The 20617-nt window shown below is 43.3% G+C and overlaps 1 protein-coding gene and 1 long non-coding RNA gene across 2 annotated transcripts in view; one reads left to right on the top strand and one right to left on the bottom strand.

The window, feature by feature from the left end:
* Positions 1 to 11575, top strand: part of LOC143648741 (carbonyl reductase [NADPH] 3-like) — a 26131-nt gene extending 14556 nt beyond the window's left edge. The window contains exon 3 of the mRNA XM_077119113.1: positions 9823 to 11575. Within this exon, the coding sequence (XP_076975228.1) occupies positions 9823 to 10259 (437 nt within the window). The 3' untranslated portion in view covers positions 10260 to 11575. The remainder of the gene's footprint in view (positions 1 to 9822) is intronic.
* Positions 10798 to 20617, bottom strand: LOC143648742 (uncharacterized). Its single transcript, XR_013158754.1, has 3 exons — positions 20442 to 20617; positions 15833 to 16047; positions 10798 to 12885 (listed from the first exon to the last, which is right to left on the bottom strand). It is a non-coding gene; the product is annotated as an uncharacterized LOC143648742 (long non-coding RNA).

The raw sequence follows: 20617 nt of genomic DNA, 5'->3' as shown, positions 1-20617 counted from the left end.
TTGTGATTTCATTTATGCCTCAGCCCTCCTCCCTCTAACATTCTCACATGCAGCTTCATTCAGTGTTTTAACATAATTGTATTACAGTTAGGTAGTATTGTGCTGTCCATTTCTGAGTTTTTATATTCAGTCCTGTTGTACAATCTGTATCCCTTCAGCTCCAATTACCCAATATCTCACCCTATTTCTGTCTCCTGATGGTCTCTGTTACCAAGGAAATATTCCAAGTTTATTCACTAATGTCAGTTCATATCAGTAGACCATACAGTATTTGTCCTTTTGTTTCTGGCTAATCACACTCAGCATAATGTCCTCAGGGTCCATCCATGTTGTTACATACTTTATTTTGTCTTACAGCTGCATAATATTCCATCTTATGTAAATGTCACAGTTTGTTTAGCCAACTCTCTGTTGTTGGACATTTTGGCTGTTTCCGTCTCTTGGTAATTATTAATAATGCTGCTGTAAGTCCTTGGCCTTGTGTCCTCTGAGTAGAGACAGCATATAGATGGGTCCTGTTTTTTTTAATCCATTCTGCCAGACTATGTCTTTTGATTGGAGAGTTTAATCCATTAACATTCAGTGTTATTACTGCATGGGTAGTACTTTCTTCTACTGTTTTGCCTTCTGGATTTTATATGTTATATGTAATTTTCCTTCTTTTTACCTTTACTCATAGTCTTCCTTTCTACACTCTTCTCCACACCTCTCTCCTGTCTTCGTATCTGTCTCTAGTGTTCCCTTTAGTATTTCTTGCAGAGCTGGTCTCTTGGTCACAAATTCTCTCAGTGATTTTTTGTCTGAAAATGTTTTAATTTCTCCCTCATTTTTGAAGGACAATTTTGCTGATATAGAATTCTTGGTTGGCAGTTTTTCTCTTTTAATAATTTAAATATATTATCCCACTGTCTTCTCGCCTCCATGGTTTCTGCTGAGAGATCTGAGCATAGTCTTATTGGGCTTCCCTTGTATGTGATGGATTGCTTTTCTCTTGCTGCCTTCAAGATCCTCTCTTTCTCTTTGACCTCTGACATTCTGATTATTACATGTCTTGGAGTATTTCTGTTTGGATCTGTTCTCTTTGGGGTGCGCTGCACTTCTTGGATCTGTAATTTTAAATCTTTCATAAGACTTGGGAAATTTTCAGTGATAATTTCCTCCATTAGTTTTTCTCCTCCTTTTCCCTTCTCTTCTCCTTCTGAGACACCCACAACATGTATATTTGTGCGCTTCATATTGTCTTTCAATTCCCTGAATCCCTGCTCATATTTTTCCATTTTTTTTCCCTATAGTTTCTGTTTCTTCTTGGATTTCAGATATTCTGTCCTCCACTTCAGAAATCCTATGTCCTGTCTCTCGAAATCTACTGTTGTAGGTTTTCATTGTTTTTTTTCATCTCTTCTACTGTGTCTTTCATTCCCATAAGTTCTGTGATTTGTTTTTTCAGACTTTCAGTTTCTTCTTTTTGTTCTTTCCTTGCCTTCTTTATATCCTCCCTCAATTTATTGATTTGGTTTTTGATGAGGTTTTCCATGTCTGTTTGTACATTCTGAATTAATTGTTTCAGCTCCTGTATGTCATTTGAATTGTTGGTTTGTTCCTTTGACTGGGCCATATCTTCAGTTTTCCTAGTGTGATTTGTTATTTTTTGCTGACATCTAGGCATTTAATTACCTTAATTAGTTTATTCTGGAGATTGCTTTCTCTTCTTTTATCTAGGGTTTTCTTGCTGGATGAATTTGTTGTCTCTCTGTTCTTTGACATTCCGTTCAGCTTTATCTGGACCTCTAGCTTAAGTTTTGTTTAACAGAGGAGAATTTTTCAGTTCTTGTTTTCTTGTTTCTTGCCCTGCTTGTGTGGTACCTTCCCCCCACTCACGCTTAGAAGGGTCTACTTAGATACTATAGACCCCAGCCAGATTTTCCCAGACCAAACTGGCCTCCTATCAGGAGGAAAGAGTCACCTGCATCGGTTTTCCCTGAGGGTGAGACCCAGCAGGTTGAAAGACTTTCCTGTGAAGTCTCTGGACTCTGTTTTTTCTTATACTGCCCAGTATGTGGCGCTTGTCTGACTGCAGGTCCCACCAGCATAAGATGATGCTGTACCTTTAACTTTGGCAGACCCTCCCTGCTGGGGGCATGGTCGAGACAGAGGAGAGGTTGTAGGCTGGATTTAATGGCTTCAAATTACCGAACACTGGTGTCTGAATTCCTTGATGGAGGGATTCCACCTGGGTGGGGCTTCACCCCTCCCCTGGGGAAGGCACAAGCTCCAGATAAGCCCCCAAAAGAGCTCACTTCTGCCTATGCCTGGGGCAGTTGCAGCCTGAAAAGTCCTGCTGCTGTATCCAGAGGCAGTCAAGCCTGTGTAGATACACAGCCACAAAAACCTCCGTTTCCTTTTTTTTTCTCCCCCCTTTTTCTGTCAGTCCTGCCCCCTTGGCACCGGGGCAAAAATGAGCAACCTCCGCTTTGATCAGTTTCACCTAAGCTGGGGGCCTATTTTTAGTAGTCAGAATTTGTTAATTAGTTCCACAATTGGTGTTTGATTGTGCCCAGTCCTTGCTGCTGGTAAAGTCCTTTCCTTTCCCCTCTGGGAAGCGGCCTGTGGGGAGGGGTGCTGGCCGCCACAGCTTTGGGAACTCACGGTTCGGTGTGTGGGGGGGGGTGCTTGCAGCTGGTCCAGCTGGTCCAGACTGGGGTACGCTGAGTGTCTGGTCACTATCGTAGCTCCGGGAGCTGTTCTGGACTGTTTCTGGTTATTTAGTAGTTGTTCAGGTGGACGAACTAAAATGCGCACATTGTTAAGCCGCCATCTGGACCCGGAATTCCATCCTTTTACTTTCAATCTATTTGTGTCCTTGTGTCTAAGATGACTCTCTTGTAAGCAGCATATAGCTGGATTATGTTTCTTAATCCATTCTGCCAATCTGTGTCTTTTAATTGGTAAGTTTAGTCCATTAATATTCAGAGTTATTGCTGAAAAGATGTTTCTTGAATCCACCATCTTTTCTTTATTTTATTTGTCAGATCTGTATATTCTTTTCCCTCTTTTTCTTTGAATTCTTTAAATTACCCTTAATGGTACTCTTCAATTCTGTGCCCTCCTCCAAACCTCCCTCTCCTGTCTTTTTTTTTCAGCTGGCAGAACTCCTTTTCGTATTTCTTCCAGGGCTGGACTCTTATTGACAAATTCTTTCAAGACATCTTTGTTTGTGAAAACTTTAATCTCTCCCTCAGTTTTGAAGGACAATTTGGCTGGGTACAGAATTCTTGGCTGGAAGTCTTTCTCTTTCAGGATCTTGAATATATCATACCACTGCCTTCTCACCTCCATGGTGCTAGTTGAGTAGTCTGAACTCAGTCTTATTTGGTTTCCGTTTTATTTTTTATTTTATTTCATTTTAGATTGTTTTTCTCTTGCCACTTTCAGGATTTTCTGCCTCTGTTCAACATTTGGCAAACTGATTAGTATGTGCCTTAGGGAAGGCCTATTTGGATTTATTCTGTTTGGAGTTTGTTGGGCTTCTTTGACTTGTATTTTTATATCCTCGTTGAGGGTTGCGAAGTTTTCTCCCATTATATCCTCAACTACTCTTCCTAGCCCTTTACTCCTCTCTTCTCTTTCTGGGGCTCCAGTGATTCTTATATTTGTGCTCTTTGTTTTGTCTATCATTTCCCTGAGATCCAATTCAATTTTTTCCATCATTTTTGCCATTTGCTGTTTTGAGTCTTCAAAGTCAGTTATCTGTCCTCTATATCACTTACTCTTTTTTCTGTCTCTTCAAATCTGGTGTTGCATGCCTCTAGTATGTTTTTTAGTTGGTCTGCAGAGTCTTTAATCTCTGTGACAATCCACTATTTTTCTATTTATTCTTTCACATTTCTTTTTATGCTCTTCTGCTGTTTTCTCGATCTCCTTTATGTCATTTTCTATCCCACTTATTTTATAAATTAGAATAGTAGGGACATCTTTGATTAGTTGTTCCAATGTCTGTGTCTCCTCTGGTGTTTTAATTTGGTCATTAGGCAGGGCTATCTCTGACTGCATGTGATATGCTTAGTGATCTTCTGCTGTCTTCGTGGCATGTAAACATCTTGACTGACTTACTTTGGGAGTTGATTTCTTTCAGTAGTCTAAGGCCTTGTGTTTGCAGGATGGTTGTACAGCAGGGAGCAGGGTATGGGTTGGGGCACTCAGTGCAGTGATTTGTTTCGGGGCAGGTATAGGCACAGGTTGGGGATGTTACATTGATGCTTGTGAACACGGGCGCCCAGCAGCCAGGGAGGATATAGCTGTGCGGGTGCACCGGTCTTGGGGGTGTAACCCTAGTGTGTGCTGGTCTAAGGCACAGGACCCTTTGTGTGCATGTGTAGAGCTGTGGCAGCAGGTTGGTGTTATGCCTTTGTGGATTGGGGCAGATGTGACCCAGCTGTGCAGGTCAGCTGGGAAGTGAGGCTGAGGGCTGTTCTAGGACTGCTGTAAACTGCAGTTCCCAGAACTGAATGATGTGATTGGGGGCTGTTCGTATGCATGGGCTAGGAGTGCTGTAAACTGATGCACAGTGCTGGGAGGGGGGGGCAGGGTGAGGCTGTGCGACACTATGGGCAGTCAGGGGGCAGTGGTAGCCTGGGTATGGAGGTTAGTGCCTGCAGCCTTTTTGTACTGACAACAGCATGCAGGGAACAGGGAGGGGGAAGTAGTGCTCGGGAGGGGTACAGGAGAGGTGGGTTGGGCTATATTTGGGGTATGGGTGGGGGGCACGTATGTGCACTGGGGGCTGGTGGTGCAGGAGTGCCTGGAGCTCAGGGAATGGGAGTGGGTGACGGTGTCTGGGTGCATCGGGTGTGGGGTGAGTTGCCGGTCATGGGGCTGTGCCAGTGAGGGTAGCGTGCCCAAGGAACAGGGCCTGGCTTACTTCCCAGTCCCCAGCTCCCGTCTGTGCACTCCCTCAGGTGCCATGCCTCAGTGCCAGGCTCCAGCCCTCTGCCTCTCAGTTCCTTGGCCTCTGCAACCAGAGCTGCCCTGTGTGATGCAGAAGGTTCTCCCAGGTCAGCCACACTCCCGAATCGCTGCCTCAGTCACCGTTCTGTCCCTTCTCTAACTTTTCTGTGGAGCAGGGCTAGGCTTGAGCTACTCTAATCAGCCATCTTCCTGGAAGTTATATTCACTTTTAATATTTCTTTTTCCTTTCTGCTCCTCAGCCTGACTCATTTCAAGTGCTTTGTCTTCAAGTTCACTGATTCTTCTTTTGACAACTCCAATCTACTCTTGAAACCCTGCTGGGCATTTTTCATTTCAGTTATTGTGGTCTTCCACTCTAGTTCTGTTTGGTACCGTTTTAAAATTTCTCTCTCCTTATTTAGACTCTCCTATTGCTCATTCATTGTTTTCCTGATATCTTTTAGTTTTTCCTCTGTACTTTTCTTCATCTCCTTGAGCATTTTTTTTTTTTTTTTTTTGCAGGGCAGGCACCAGGAATTGAACCTGGGTCTCTGGCATGGCAGGGAGAACTCTCCTTGCTGAGCCACCGTGGCCCGCCTCCTCCTTGAGCATGTTTAAGATCTTTTTTTTAAAAAGGCTTTGTTCAGTATTTCCACATTCTCATCGTTTTCACTGGTGTTTTTTGTGTCTTTATCTTCTTCCTTTAGATGGGCAATCATTTCCACTTTCTTGGTTTTACTTTGAATCCATTCTGTACATTTTAATATTTTAAGGTGTTAACTCTGGGATTTACTCCCTAGAGTGTCTGTTTCTTGGTTTTGTAACCAGCTGGTTACAAAATAAGAGAGAGATTTTTCCTGAGCAGTGAATGCAACATGCAGGTACTTCCTGTCTGTCTATGCCTGTCTTGTCCTGAGCTTTTGCTTGCCAGTTGTTTTGGAGTTTCCGTGTTTACAGGAGTTTGATTGTCCTCTCTGCTTTCCAGGAGACAGAGCTTCCTTTCCTGGGTGTTTGACACTGGCAGACCTTAGTCCCAGACTGTTGGCCCCTATAGTTTTACACTGTTTTGTTGTCTCTGTTTTTGCCTAGATGGCAACTTCTTGGAGGAGGGTTACCCCAGGAAGGACTTTCCCAGCCTAAACAGGGCCAGGCACCTGTGAAGAGTGCCCAGTCCGGCTCCTAAAGTGCCCTGGGGAGGGATCAGGAAGGGCCCAAAGTCTCTGGTGGCTCCCCAATTTGAGCTTTCCTGGCCTGCCCAGTTAGTGCAGCCCTTCTGCTGTCTCCTTCACAAGTTGCTGTGTCTTTGAATCACCACCTCTATCCCTGTCCTAAGAGTGTTGAAACAATATCTGCCCTCAGAGCTGCGACCCAACAATCTGAATTCACTAATCCAAAGCTGTGAAAGGTGATCAGCTGTGCTCAACCCTGTTATTGGGGCAGAGGATTTTTATGTACCTTTTTATCAGCAGCAGCTAGGCAGGGACTGGGCCCCACAGTGGCCTGCCATGAGAATGGGGGATGGTGTGGTAGTTTGGAAGCTGTGGACCCCAGAAAAGGCCATATTCTTTTAACCCATTCCTGTGGGTGCAGACCTGTTGTAGGAGGGACCTTTTGATTAGGTTCTTTCAATTGAGATGTGACCCACCCTATTCAAGATGGGTCTTAATCCACTTACTGGAGCCCCTTATAAATAGAGAGAAACACCAAGAGAAGTTTAGAGGAAAAGCCACAGATGGAGGAGTCAATAGCCAAAGCAATGAAAGCCAGGAGAAAAAGACCAGCAGACATTGCATGTGCCTTGCTATCTGACAGAGGAGCCCGAGCTCTCTGGTAACTGGACTTCAGAGAAGTTATCGTCCTGTTGGTGCCTTTACTGGGACATTTTCATGGCCTTAGAACTGTACATTTGTAAGCTAATAAATCCCCATTGTTATAAGCCAGTCCATTTCTGGTATAGTGCATTTTTGTCAGCTTTAGTAAAACAAAGCAGATGGGCACCAGTAGCTGTCATGCAGCGAGAGCAGCTTACCGTTCTTTATTGTAATTTATCAGCCTGTTGCCCTGCTCTTTTCTGGATGCTGTACAATGTTCTTTTGGCCTCTGGAGTTTCAGGCCATTCCTGCCTGTATAATAGTTGTTTTGGTGGAAGGACTGAGTCCTGGAGCTCCCTGCTCTGCCGTCTTCCTCAGAAGTACTCCTTCCTCGTCCTTTTTTACAGCTGCATAGTGTTCCACTGCAGAAATGTATTGTGCTTTAGGAAGTCCTCTCCCTGATGAATTCCAGAATCATAGACTTTTAGAGCTGTGAAGTACTAAAAAGACACTGAGGATTACCTCTTTATATGTGGAGAATCACTTCTTCCCACCTAAAACGAACTGAAATGCCTCTCTTTATTTAGCTTTGTAACATTACTTTTAATAAAATTGCTTTCTGCTTGCTTGGTTGTTCAAGATTCTGAATAAATAGGTTAATAAACCCTGACACCACCAGGGGGCGCTACTTGCCATACTCTTTTCAGGATGGGTCTGGGTGTTTGGATCCCATGGGGCCACTAGGCCCTCGGCAGGAGGTGCCAGGTCTGGACACAGCCCTTCTCGGGGAGGATTGGATTTGGCCTCTGGCCAAAGAGGATACCTCTTCCCCATAGGAAGGATTTTATTTCTGGGAAACAGAATATTTCTTGTAGTTTGTTCTTTATTTTTTCTTCTTTTTTTTTCAATCGTTCTTTCCCTTTAAAATGTAATTCCTTGTAGCAGCCAAATGATAGGGAACAAAGCTGTCTAGAAAAGAATGGAGACTGCAGTAACACCCATGTGCAATTCCTGGCCAAAATACTGAACTAAATCTAACCATGAGAAAGTCAAACTCATCCAAATTGGGGAAAATACTACAAAATACCAGCCTAGGGTTTTCAACAAGGCTACTGTCATTGTCAAGTTCTCTTGATTAACACAGACTAAAGAGATGGTAACTAAATGCAACGCGTGGTTCCACGTGGCTCCTGGATTAAAACAAGCAAGCCACACAACTCTACAGGGATAATTGGGGACATCGGAGCTTGGGTACATTAGATAACGGGGTCATGCAGAGATAAATGTCTGGGGTGTGGTAGCTATTGTGGTTATGTAGGGAATGTCCAGGTGAGCAAATATGCTAAAGTTTTTAAGGTGACGGTTCGTGATATCTGTGAGATAGAGAGAGAAAGCAAGTATGGCCAAGTGTCAACAATTGGTGCATTTAGGTGAAGGCTGTGTGGGTGTTTCTTGAACTATTTTTGCAACTTTTTTATAGGTTTCAAATTTCTCATTAAAGAAAGAAAATACTGAAGAGTCATAGGTACCTGGGGGATAAGTGAGATGCTAGCTTTTCAGGACAGAGTTGGGGATATTTCTAATGGGGTGGGGTCCACAGGAATCCCCAGGTGAATGGGGCACCTTACCACCTCTCCCAGAGTGTCCCTGTTAAGAGCACTGCTCAGAAAAGTGAAATAAAACCCAGTGATCCTGTTGGATGCAGAAAATATGGACTTAGGGTCATATGTAAGAAAAGAACCAAAAAACTGGTGATTTTTGATGCTGGGAGAAGCACATAATAATAGCTCAAAACATGTTTACTGGTTTTTAGATTTCCACCAATGCTTTAAATAGTTGTCTAGTTTTTGGTCTGCGTAGTTGTTGTTATGAACACAACTGTTTGTTAGGTAGCTATGAGTTGTGATTTTTTTTTTAAGAAATGTTGCCCTCTGAAGTTGTGCAGTGCACAACCTAATCACCCTTCCAAAGCAACCCTGATTAAAATACCTGCTGTGGGTTATTAAAAGGTTACCAACTATGGGCTGAAAAAAAGAAAAAAGATAAAAGTCAAAGCTGGGACAGAGAATCAGCTCCACGTGCGAAATTATCCATCACTAAGGATAGACAAGTGTCATTCCTGGGCATTGTTTAATCCTGATTTTGGCAGTTGGGGACAAAGAGGTGATTGACGATGAGCCTAGGAAATTGTACACTGTTGGGAAGCGTAAACCCACGAGGTGAGGGTGCTGCCCTAGGAAGCTGTATCAAAACCACCCTAGGTCATGTCCCATGATTTTCCTTGCAGACTTGGGCTTGGGAGAGAAGGGCCATATCTGAGCAAAAGGGGAGGCTTCCTGAGGTGACTCTTGGGCATAGTCATGGGTAGGCTTAGCTTCTCTGCTATAGAGGTAGGTTTCCTGGGGGGTGGGCATCAAGGGCTTGGCCTGTTGACTTGGGAGTGCCTAATGTTTGAGAGGGTGCCAGGGGTTCCCAGGTAGGAAAGTTGAATAGTTCCAGGTATTTTCTCTAGTCCTTCAAGGGACTCTACCAATACTTTACAAACAGAATTTTACTAGACTGTTCATTTCTGTGTTATTCATAATATAATCCAAATGTCTCTCAATAATAGAATGGCTAAACTGTAATGGTTTCATACAGTGGAATACTACTGAGCAATGAAAAAGATTGTGCAATAACATAAATGAAGCCCAAACACATCAGGCTGAACAAAAGAAATGCACAACTATGTGATGCTACTATGAGCCACTGATTGTATGCTTTGGGTGGATTATATGGTGTGTGAATCTATCTCAATAAAATTGCACTTAAAAATGAAAAAAACAAGCTGTGTTGGTGGGGGAGGGGTGTTTATAAAAGTATCTGGTGATTTTGCTACAGACCTACCTCCCTGCCCACTTAATGGAGAATGATAGCTGAAGGGGGGCCAAAAATTGTTACCACCCACTGGTGTACAGAGTTTAATCGCCAGTTCAGCCTGAACCATGATTCGATCGTACGTTTGCGAGACTCAACCAATAAGGGTTCACTTGTGACATATTTCCACATTTTTGTTGTTCTGTTTCAGGCAGAGTGGTGAATATCAGTAGCGTACAAGGTTCAAAAGCTCTTGAAAATTGCAGCGAGGATCTGCAGGAGAAGTTCCGACGCGAGGCCCTCACAGAGGAGGACCTGGTGGACCTCATGAAAAAGTTTGTGGAGGACACAAAAAACGAAGTGCACGAGAGGGAAGGCTGGCCCAACTCGGCCTACGGCGTGTCCAAGCTGGGGGTCACAGTCTTATCGAGAATCCAGGCCAGGAGTCTGGAGGAGAAGAGGAAAGCTGACAGGATTCTCCTGAATGCCTGCTGCCCCGGCTGGGTGAAGCCGGACACGGTGGGGGACAGGGTCTCCCGGACAGTGGAGGAGGGGGCCGAGACCCCCGTCTATCTGGCTCTCCTGCCCCCCGATGCGACCGAGCCTCACGGCCAACTAGTGTGTGACAAAGTCGTTCAACACTGGTGAACGTCTGCTTTGGGGCTTATCGCTTAATAAATGCTTGAGGAATGCATGAGCTGGGTCTGAAGCTGCTGTCTGATTCCATTTCTGCCCTCGAGTGTCGACTGGAGGCTCTCTGTGAGAGAGGGGTCTAGTTCCGGAATCCGCAGCTGAACTTGCTGTGCGAAACTATTTCACCTGAGAGGGAGAAGGACACGGTCCGCTGGTTCTCAGGTCACCTGGAGAGCTTGGTAAAGCACAGATCGCTGGGCCCCGTCCTGAGAATTTCCCATGCGGTTGGTCTGAGGCGAGACCTGAGAATTTGCCCTTTTGACAAGCTGCCAGGTTCTGCGGGTGAGCTGCTCTGCTGTGAGCAGCCCTGGCCCTGGGAGAGGTCTGAGGGCTCTGGAGTCATTTCTCAGCCATTTCCTAAACTGTTTCTAGTTTATTATTTCTGTTAAGGATGATCGTTTACCCTGTTACCTTAGCTCTGCAACACTACTTTGTATTTCATGTTTTACTACATTGAGTCTATTTTAACAGGTTCTTATACTTATTAAGTAGCTTGAAGGACCCCGGAGGAATAATCCTTTGTTCTTTGGGATATGATTACTTCCATCCTGGGTTTTTCATTCTGTGATCCTCCTAGAATGTCAGCAACGGCGCCATGCTGCCTCTTTCACCTTGGTCATGCTTTATCCAGGCCATCACTTTGCCCAGACTCATGTGAATGTCTTCTCTCTAACCTCTTCACGCCCCACTCTAAGCTACAGCCCAGGGTGGCGCTTCTGATGACTCCCTGAACCCCCTTTTATGATCTCCATGACTACCTTCAGATGGGATTGGATTTGCAGAAGCACCCTGTAGAAGAAAGACCTGGAGCCAAAGCATCTTATGAAAGAGGAGACATTTACTTGCAAAGCAGGTCTGCCATGAAGTCAAGATCAGCTGCCAACCAAGATGGCCTGAACTTCCCTTTAGCTTGACTAAACTTTAGACAGACTTTTCCCTGACTCCAGGCTCCCAACCGCCTTCTTCCTTCTCACCTGGACCCCTCCATACCCAGGTGGCTGAGAGATTCTGAACTAGGTAGACCCTTGGACCCTTACAGACTCCAGATGGCCTAATAAGGCAAAGGAAAATGTTCTAAACTAAGTGTTCTGATTGCAGCCGCAGTAAATCTCTCATCTATCCTGGGGATCAACCAAAGCCTCATCCCCACTATCCTCCCTGCTTTTCTTCGACCCACTCCCAGCCCTTGAAGAGCTCTCCTTTGCTTCAGTGGAGGTGAGTTCTCTCTCCTCTGCTGTAGCAACCCCTGAATAAAGTTGTCATTTTCTGTTTGACATTGTCCAGTGTGGTTTTTGGTTTTTGTTTTTTTTTTTGACATTGGCCACATAACAACAACCAAATACAACAGGTAGACAACAGAAAGTATATAATGATAGAAATTCACGGTTACCAAGAGTTGCTATTCTGTTCATAGCAACTTTGTCATTTGATTATCTTATCACAAAGGTGTACAGCATATCTTCTGACACTAGCATTACAGAAAAAAGGGAATACATTTTTCCTTAGAAAACCAGTCAAGTGTGGAAATTGATCAAGGTTTCAGTTATTTGGTGAACCAACACTAAATGAGGTTACCCCATTATTGGTGCAAAGTGATTCTTTTCCTTGACCGATGGACTTGCCATGGCAGCAGGGTGAAGTGTCAGTTTAGTTTTTGTGACCCTGCCCCCATTTTTCATCCACTCTGAGGGAAAGGAAGTCTGAATCCCACCCCTATCGCGTTTAACTTTCTTCAGCCCAACTCTGTTTGGCCTGGTTAAATGCAGCAGGCGTTTGTATTCTTTGGGGGCCACTGCTCCTACGACATTTTAATGACTTCTCGTCTGGCTATAAAAAGGTCTTAAGGGCTTTCGATAAAGATCTGCCAGCCTCCAGAGTCCTGTGGAAGCTGCCGCAGCTTCAGGCTCTACTTAGGTCCCAGACAAGAAATGCCCCAGTAAACCCGCCAATTCCTTTCATTTCTCCTCCCCCTTTTGGCTCTAGCCTAATCCCACCTTGTCATTTTGGATCAGCACTTTGAAGACCCTTAACTGTAAGCCGCTGGTCAGACTGCATTTCTCATTTAAATGGGAAGATCTGTAGTGGACCCTTACGAGGTCTGTCCAGCACCAGCTTTCCAAGCATGAGCCCCACCCCTGTCCCCACTCCCCTTGTTGGCAGCTGCAGCCGCCACCAGGTGGCTTTGGTCCTCCAGCCCTGTTTACTGGTCCAGCTGGAGCCCCAGACCCAGGTGAGCCAATGAGCCCCCTCCCTCTGGAAAGCAGGATGGCTGGGCTGGAACAGGGAAGGCGCAGAGCTTTTCCCATTATGGCCACATGGTCTAATCAGAGGGAAAACAAGCGGATCCACAAGAAAAGCAGTTACAGAGGGGCCCAGAGAGAGACAAGCCCTCCCCTAGCGACAGCCCATTTCCTGGGCCCAGACCATTCCTGAGATCCTGGGTTCTAAGAGATGCTCTAAGGTACCTTGTATCCGTAAAGATAAATCTCCATTTTCCTTAAGCGAGTTTAAATTGGGTTGCTGTGCTTGCAGTTAAAAGGTATCCAACCAAGAGATGTCCGTTAAATTTTTTCATAGAATGCTTAAAGAGAAAAAATGACTTGGAATCAGAGGGAAAATAAAATACTGTGAACTCATAGCACATTAGGCCATATGTCATGCTTAATATTATCACAACAGTCCTTTGAGGAAGGTCTTAATGTCATTTTTCAAATGAGGAAATAAAGGTTGAAGGCAAAGGGGATCTAGTTGAAGACATTCGTTCAAACGCCAACAAGATTTCTACGCATTGAATGAGACTGATGGGGAAATAGTACCCAGTTCTTTAGCATCATCAATAGTGGAACAAACTGACATTACGTGCCTTCTGGTGGGATGTAATGAAAAGGAAACATCACTTGGGTAGCCTTGCCAAGAATGTTTAACCTGAATCTAATGCTGAGGAAATAGAAACTTCCAGCTGTCTGGCATTGCAAAAGACAATTGGCGTGGACTATTTAAAAAGGTCACCACTGTGAAAAAGAAGAGGAGGGGTGACAAATCTAGAAGAAAGGAGACTGAAGCGATGTAACTACCAGGAAGAACATATGATTTTGATTGTCTCCTGAATTAAAAAACAAAAACAAAAACATTAAAAGGCATTTTTAACAGTTGGTAAATTTTGAATATGAGCTGTATACTTGATCATATTATTTACCTGTTTAACTTGTATGTGTGTGGAATAGGATGCTAAAAATAGGAGACTATTTTTAGCAGATCATGCTGAATTATCAACTTGATGTCTGCAACTTAACTTTTACTTGATGAACCATTTGAAAGATACAGATAAGGTAAATATGGCAAAAATTTTAGTTTGTGTTTGTATGTTGTTTTGTCAATAAAAATATTTTTAAAGAAAAAAAAATTTTAACAACCAGTAAATTGAGGTGAAGGGTATTCATTATAATAATAATCATCTTCAGTGGATTTGAAATACTTCCAAATAAAAAGTAGGGGAACCAGGTGACATCTTCCAAAGATGGGGGTGGGGGTGGGTGGGAAATAGACCCAGTTTTTAGTTACTGGACTGCATTTAATCTCTCTCTCTTTTGTGTGTGTGTATGTGTGTGTGTGTGTGCACTGTATGGCGGGGTCACATTTCATTTTTTTCCATGTGACTATCCCATTATTGCAGCACCATCTGTTGAATTTTTTGTTTGTTTGAGGGTAGTTCATAGACCGGGAATCGATCCCAGGTCTCCAGCACGGCAGGTGAGAATTCTACCACTGAACCACCCTTGCACCCCTGGAGTGCATTTAACCTTGATAGAAAAACTTTCTTTTCTTTTCTTTTTTTTTAAGAAATTGTCCTCCAAGTTAAGTTAGTGGGCCAGAATTCCACAGTTATTTTACTTCCTTTTAGAATTATGCACAGGGTTGCCCCTTCTCTGCTCCTTAGGGTTTTTGCCAGTACATCCTGACATTTTGAAATATGGAAGCCAGTTGGTAAGTTGGAAAAAATGTAAGCATCAGTCTCTTAAAGAAGACAAATTTTAAATAGGTCGAGTATATCTGGGTCATTTCCATTTTTTTACTTTAGATTTTCTTTGGGAATATATTTCACTGTCTTCTTTGGTAACTTGATGTTTCATGGTTTGCGGTAGAGAAAAAAATAATTTGGCTTGGGATCAGAAGGGAAAATGAAAAAAGCTTATGATAAACTTGAAAAGCTACAGCATACCAGGCCCTGTGTCATACTTAACACCTCAGCAACACTGCTGTCCATCATTCTCACAGAAGTCCTCTGAGTTAAGTGTGAATGCCAGTTTTCAAACAAGGAAATGAAGGTTTCAAAGACTAACTGGCTCCAGACCAGGAGTCAGGACTCAGGATCACATCCAAGTCTGGCCACAGAGTTCCTCACCCTTCCTTGGTGCTTAGGGTTTCCCACACCAGCTCCTAGAGACCACAGGCAAGTCCCTGTGTGTAAAGGCTTAAGGGAGATGATACATTTAAACTAAGTGATTTGTAAGCCAATGTCGTAGTTACATTTCCAGTTATCCTGTAGGTGAGCTTTTCTGTAAAGTTAGAGAACTGAAAGATATTTCAAACGGATAATCCCCTACTGCATGTCTTTAGGCACAAAATGGAGCTGGTGGTCCCTTCCACATCAGCTTTCCAGGGCTGTGCTTTCCTAGGCTTAAGTACATGCCGGTAAAGACGCTTACAATACCACTGTAGAGCTAACTCTCCTGTCGCCTCCTGGATTGCAGCAAGGATTGTGACAGACCAAGAACCTGAACAATGGTGTATTAAAGAGATGAAACCCACGATAATGATCGTGACAAAGGTGGAATTGTTATTGCAAATCAACCGCAAAATGGGCAGGGCATCAAATACAGAACCACACAGGACTTCTCCAGCAAGAGGAACAAGGGGAGAGCAAGGGGAAGTCAACAGGGAATGAGTGGTTGCTATCTAGATGAGTGGTATAGGATCTTGTTTATAGAAGAAACAGTCCTGCAGGATGCCCAAAATTTGTATATCAAAACCCAGAATGTGTTTGCTTGGTTAGCCTCTCTAGTAGGTGGGTCAGCTTTGGCCAAGAATGTAATCACCCCTAATTTATGAGGCTTTCTTTACTGTCAAAAGGGATAAGGATTAAAGTTCTGATTTAAACTAAATGTGAATTGTCCTAATTAGTTTGAGTATTATTATTATATTATTATTCAAGGAATCTGCTCTGTTAACACACCCTAACCAAATAAACCTAGCTAAATGGACTTATAAGCATGACTAGACAACTTGACCCAAGAAAATAGAATGATTTCTTATAAGAAAAAACATTCAGATTGTAATTTTGTACATTGACCGTCAATCCTGATTATAAATTAAGTTGTTCTTTTAAGGATTTACAATACTTGAATTTATCAGAATTAAGTTAAATTAGCCCCACACACTTCCCAAGTCCTTTAAAAGACAGGTGAGCTATAAATACATATAAAGTCACCGATACTACTTTATATAAATGTTTTAGGATAAAGTCATACTCGGTGGTTGTGATCGTTATGGTCACATGTTGACTTGGCCAGATGATGGTGTCCAGTTGTCTGGTCAACCACGCACTGGCCTGACTGCTGCAGTGAGGATATTTTGTGGTTTTAAATCACCAGTAAGTTAATTGCATTTGTGGCTGATTACATCTACAGTCAACTGAGGCGATCACTTCAACAGTGAGCAAAGCTTCGTCCAATCAGTTGAAGGCCTTAAAAAGAGAAGTGATGATTTCAGCAGTCAGAAGAGAGAAGTTCCAGCTCTACTTCAGCCAGCCAGCTTCTCCTGGGGAATTCACTGAAAACCTTAATTGGAGTTTCTGGTTTGTGGGCTGCCCTATGGAATTCGGACTTGCCCAACCCATGGTTGTACAAGCCAATTCCTATTAAAAACCTCATAATATTTACATTATATATATTATATATGTTATAGTTCCCTAGAGAATCCTCATACAGATTTGGTACTGGGAGTGATTCTTGAGAAACAGAATCTTAAGTATGAGATTTCTAGTTTGTCTGGGGTTTTGGGAATTGGTTCTCTAATCTTTTAGACTCAAAGGCACTAATGACTGCTTCCAACAATAAAGATAGCACTGATAGTCCATAGTGTGAGCTGGCAGCTGAGATACCCAAGGATATGGCTACTCAAATGCTTATAGGAGGCAAGGCTCTGGGCAAGAGTGGTTTTGACAACTTAACAGAGTAATGTGGGATTAAAAAGATTAATGATGTTGTCTAGTTGTTCCTAAACACAGTTTAGGAATAGTTGTACAACAGCTTGATGCAATTGTAAAAGAAAGGGGAGACAAGGCTTTAAATTCCTAACAAAAGCACCAAACGAAAGACCTGAAAGTTTCTATGTGTGCCCTGAAAGAAAATCTCTTTTCTTAAAGCCATAGACTTGAGATTTCTGAAATTTCTGAAACCCAGACTAAGGTTCTCAATATGTGTGTGGCTGACTTACAGTTTAAATTGAATTTCCAACCTTGTAGGGTGGCTGATTTAAAATGAGGGCATTAAGAGTTGGAAAGGAAAATTGGAAAATCCTGAAAATTGGAATGGGGACATATGGATTGATAGTGATGAGGGTGGGGACATTGAAACCCTAGATTCTGCTGAGCCTTTGCTAGATAAATCTGTAATGGTCTGTGTGCTGGTTTGAAAGGAAGTATGCCCCCTAAGAAAAGCCATCTTTTAATATAAATCTCATTTCTTAAAGGTAGAATAATCCCTATTCAATACTGTATATTTGAAACTGTAATGAGATCATCTCCCTGGTTGATGTGATTTAGTTAAGAATGGTTGTTAAACTGGATTAGGGGATGATATGTCTCCACCCATTTGAGTGGGTCTTGATTAGTTTCTGAAGTCCTATAAAAGAGGAAACATTTTGGAGATTCAGAGAGATTCAGAGAGAGCAGAGAATGCTGCAACACTACAAAGCAGAGAATCCACCAGCCAGCGACCTTTGGAGATGAAGAAGGAAGATGCCTCCCGGGGAGCTTCATGAAATAGGAAGCCAGGAGAGAAAGCTAGCAGATGACACCGTGTTCGCCATGTGCCCTTCCAGATGAGAGAGAAACCCTGACTGTGTTCGCCATGTGCCTTCTCACTTGAAAGAGAAACCGTGAACTTCATCGGCCTTCTTGAACCAAGGTATCTTTCCCTAGATGCCTTTGATTGGACATTTCTTTAGACATGTTTTAATTGGGACATTTTCTTGGCCTTAGAACTGTAAACTTGCAACTCATTAAATTCTCCCTTTTAAAAGCGATTCCGTTTCTGGTATATTGCCTTCCAGCAGCTAGCAAACTAGAACAGTCTGCCTGGAGGAATGAGCCATCCAATCTCTCCCTACCTGAAGAGATTAACCCTGCTATGCCTGATAAACCTGTAACCTATAACCACCTCTATCTGAAGTTACATCAGATGAAACTTATCAGAATGCCCTCAGTTGGCTTGCAAGACCCTTCCAAATCTCTTTATGACCACCCCCACCAGACTTTTCTTCCAGATCTACCATTAGAGTGAACAGACCCAAAAGATGAGGTACAAACTGTGACCCATGAGGAGTATGCTACACTCCAAAAGAACATGCATGACTTTTCTAATTTATAAAAACAGAAATCAAGGGAATGTGTGTGAGAATAGATATTAAGAGTGTGGGATAATTAGGGAAGGAACATAAAGTTGGATCAGGCTGAATTTATTGATATAAGCCCACTCAGTAGAGATTCTGGATTCAATGTTGTAGCCTGGGGGGTTAGAAAGGGCTCTAGCAGTTCGTGTGGTTGGCTGAGGCATGGACAAAAAGATGGCCTACATTGCCTAGGGAAGTGAAAATGCCAGAACTGCCCAGGTATAATGTAGATGAGGAAACCCAAAGGCTAGCGCGATTGGAATGTTAGAGTGGATTTATCATGTAGGACCTGCTTACCTTCCCCTGGAGTGTCCAGAGGACACACTTTTCACCAGGACTGTGAGGTATACATTTGTGAGACCAAATCCATCACCCCCGAAAAGTTCTGTGGTTGCCTTTCTCCATACATCAAATATTAATGTGGGAACTGTTGTCACTGAACTTGGATCCTTAAACTCAATGGGGATGATCAGCTCTGGGGTTGGCAGAAGCCACGTGGCATTATTTACCCACCAAGAAGAAGGTGGGCAAGCTTAACAGAATGGAGAGCAGGCTCAAAGGAGTATTCAGACTTAATGGCACACAGACTTAACGGCAGTCCTAGTAGATCATGAAGTACCTAGAAGTAAAATAGGTAGACACTCTTCTACATCCTTACTTGATCTGTATAAGCAGAAGAGTTCTAGGTCAAGTGAAAAAAAAAGTCTAACTTGAATTACAAAACAAAGAGCCATGGCCCCTTAATCAATTCCCAGACTTGGAACAATTTACAGACCCAGAGCCCAAAGGGTCTGGTCCTCTTGTGGAAGGACTCTGCTACCCTCCCAGAAGTTTATACAGTTGATCTTCCTCTAAGCCTTCCCCAGGAGAACTAGGGCCTTTTACCATTGTGCACTGGGGAAAAGGAAATGATCAAACATTTCAGAGATTATTAGACACTGGCTCAGAGGTGATATTAATTCCAGGAGACCCAAAACATCATTCTGGTCCTCCAGTCAGAGTAAGGGCTTATGAAGGTCAGAGGATCCATGAATGTCATGGTTAGGGACAGGTGTCAACTTGGCCAAGTTGTGGTACCCATTCATCTGATTGGGTAAGCGCTGGCCTGTCTGTTGCAATGAGGACATTTCATAGGATTAGGTCATGATCACGTTAGCTACATCCACAGCTGATTCCATTTGTAATCAGCCAAAGGGGAGTGTCTTCTGCAATTTAGTGATGCTAAATGCAATCATGGGAAGCCTTTTAAGGAGGACTCAGAGGAGATAGGTTCCATTCCTGCTTTGGCTGGTGAGCCTCTCCTGTGGAGTTCATCCAGGCCATCCATTGGAGTCATCGGCTTCGCAGCCTGCCCTGTGGATTTTGGACTCTGCGTTCCTACGGTCACGTGAGACACTTTCATAAATTTTATATTTGCAAGTGTTCCCTGTTGATTCTGTTTCTCTAGAGAACCCTAACTAATACAATGAAGTTTTAGCTCAGGTCTGTCTCACAGTGGGTCCAATAGATCCCTAGACATATTCTGTGCTTTTTACTCAGTTCTGAAGTGCATACTCGTAATAGACAATACCCAGCAACTGGCAGAATTCCCACATCAGTTTCCTGATTTGTGGAACACGAGCTGTAACAGTAGAAAAGGCTAAGTGGAAGTCACTAGAACTGCCCCTACCTAGAAAAATAGTAAATCAAGGCAATATCAAAATCCTGGAAGGATTGCAGAGATTAGTGCCGCACTTAAGGACATGAAGAATGCAAGGGTGGGGATTCCTACCACATCCCCATTCAACTCTCCTGTTTGGCCTGTGCAGAAAAGAGATGGGTCTTGGAGGATTCAAGTTGGATTATCATAAACTTAACCAGGTGGTGACTCGAATTGCAGCTTCTGTTCCAGATGTGGTATCATTGCTTGAGCAAGTCAGCACATCCCCTGCTACCTGGTGTGTAGCTGTTGATCTGGCAAATGCTTTTTTTCTCAGTAGCTGTTAGTAAAGACCACCAAAAACAGTTTGCTTTCAGCTGGCAAGACCAGCCATACACCTTCATCGTCCTACTTCAGGGGTATATCAACTTCCAGCCCTATGTCATAATCTGGTCCTAAGGGAACTTGATCATCTCTCCCTCCCACAAGACATCATGTTGGTCCATTATACTGATGATGTTGTGTTGATTGGACCTACTAAGTAAGAGGTAGCAACTACTCTAGACTTATTGATAAGGCATTTGCATGTCAGAGGGTGAGAGACAAATCCAACAAAAATTCAGGGGTCTTCCACTTGAGTGACATTTCTGAGTGTCCAGTAGTGTGGGATATGTTGAGATAGCCTTTCTAAGGTGAAAGATAAGCTCTTGCATCTGACCTCTCCTGCAACATCAACAAAAAAGGCACAATGCCTACTTGGTATCTGGAGTTTGGAGATAGCATATTCCTCATTTGGGTGTTCTACTCAAGCCAATTTACCAACTTACCTGAAAAGCTTCTGGTTTTGTGTGGGAACCAGAACAAGAGGAGGGTCTGCAACAGGTCCAGGCTGCTATGCAAGCAGCTCTGTCACTTAGGCCATATGATACAACAGATACAGTGGTGCTGGAAGTGTCAGTGGCAAACAGAGATTCCATGCTGTCTGGAGTCTTTGGTGGTCCCT

This window comes from Tamandua tetradactyla, chromosome 10 (assembly GCF_023851605.1).
Source record: "Tamandua tetradactyla isolate mTamTet1 chromosome 10, mTamTet1.pri, whole genome shotgun sequence".
Lineage (NCBI taxonomy): Eukaryota > Metazoa > Chordata > Mammalia > Pilosa > Myrmecophagidae > Tamandua > Tamandua tetradactyla.
Note: the sequence above shows the minus strand (reverse complement) of the source record. Positions and strands in the feature narration are given on the sequence as shown.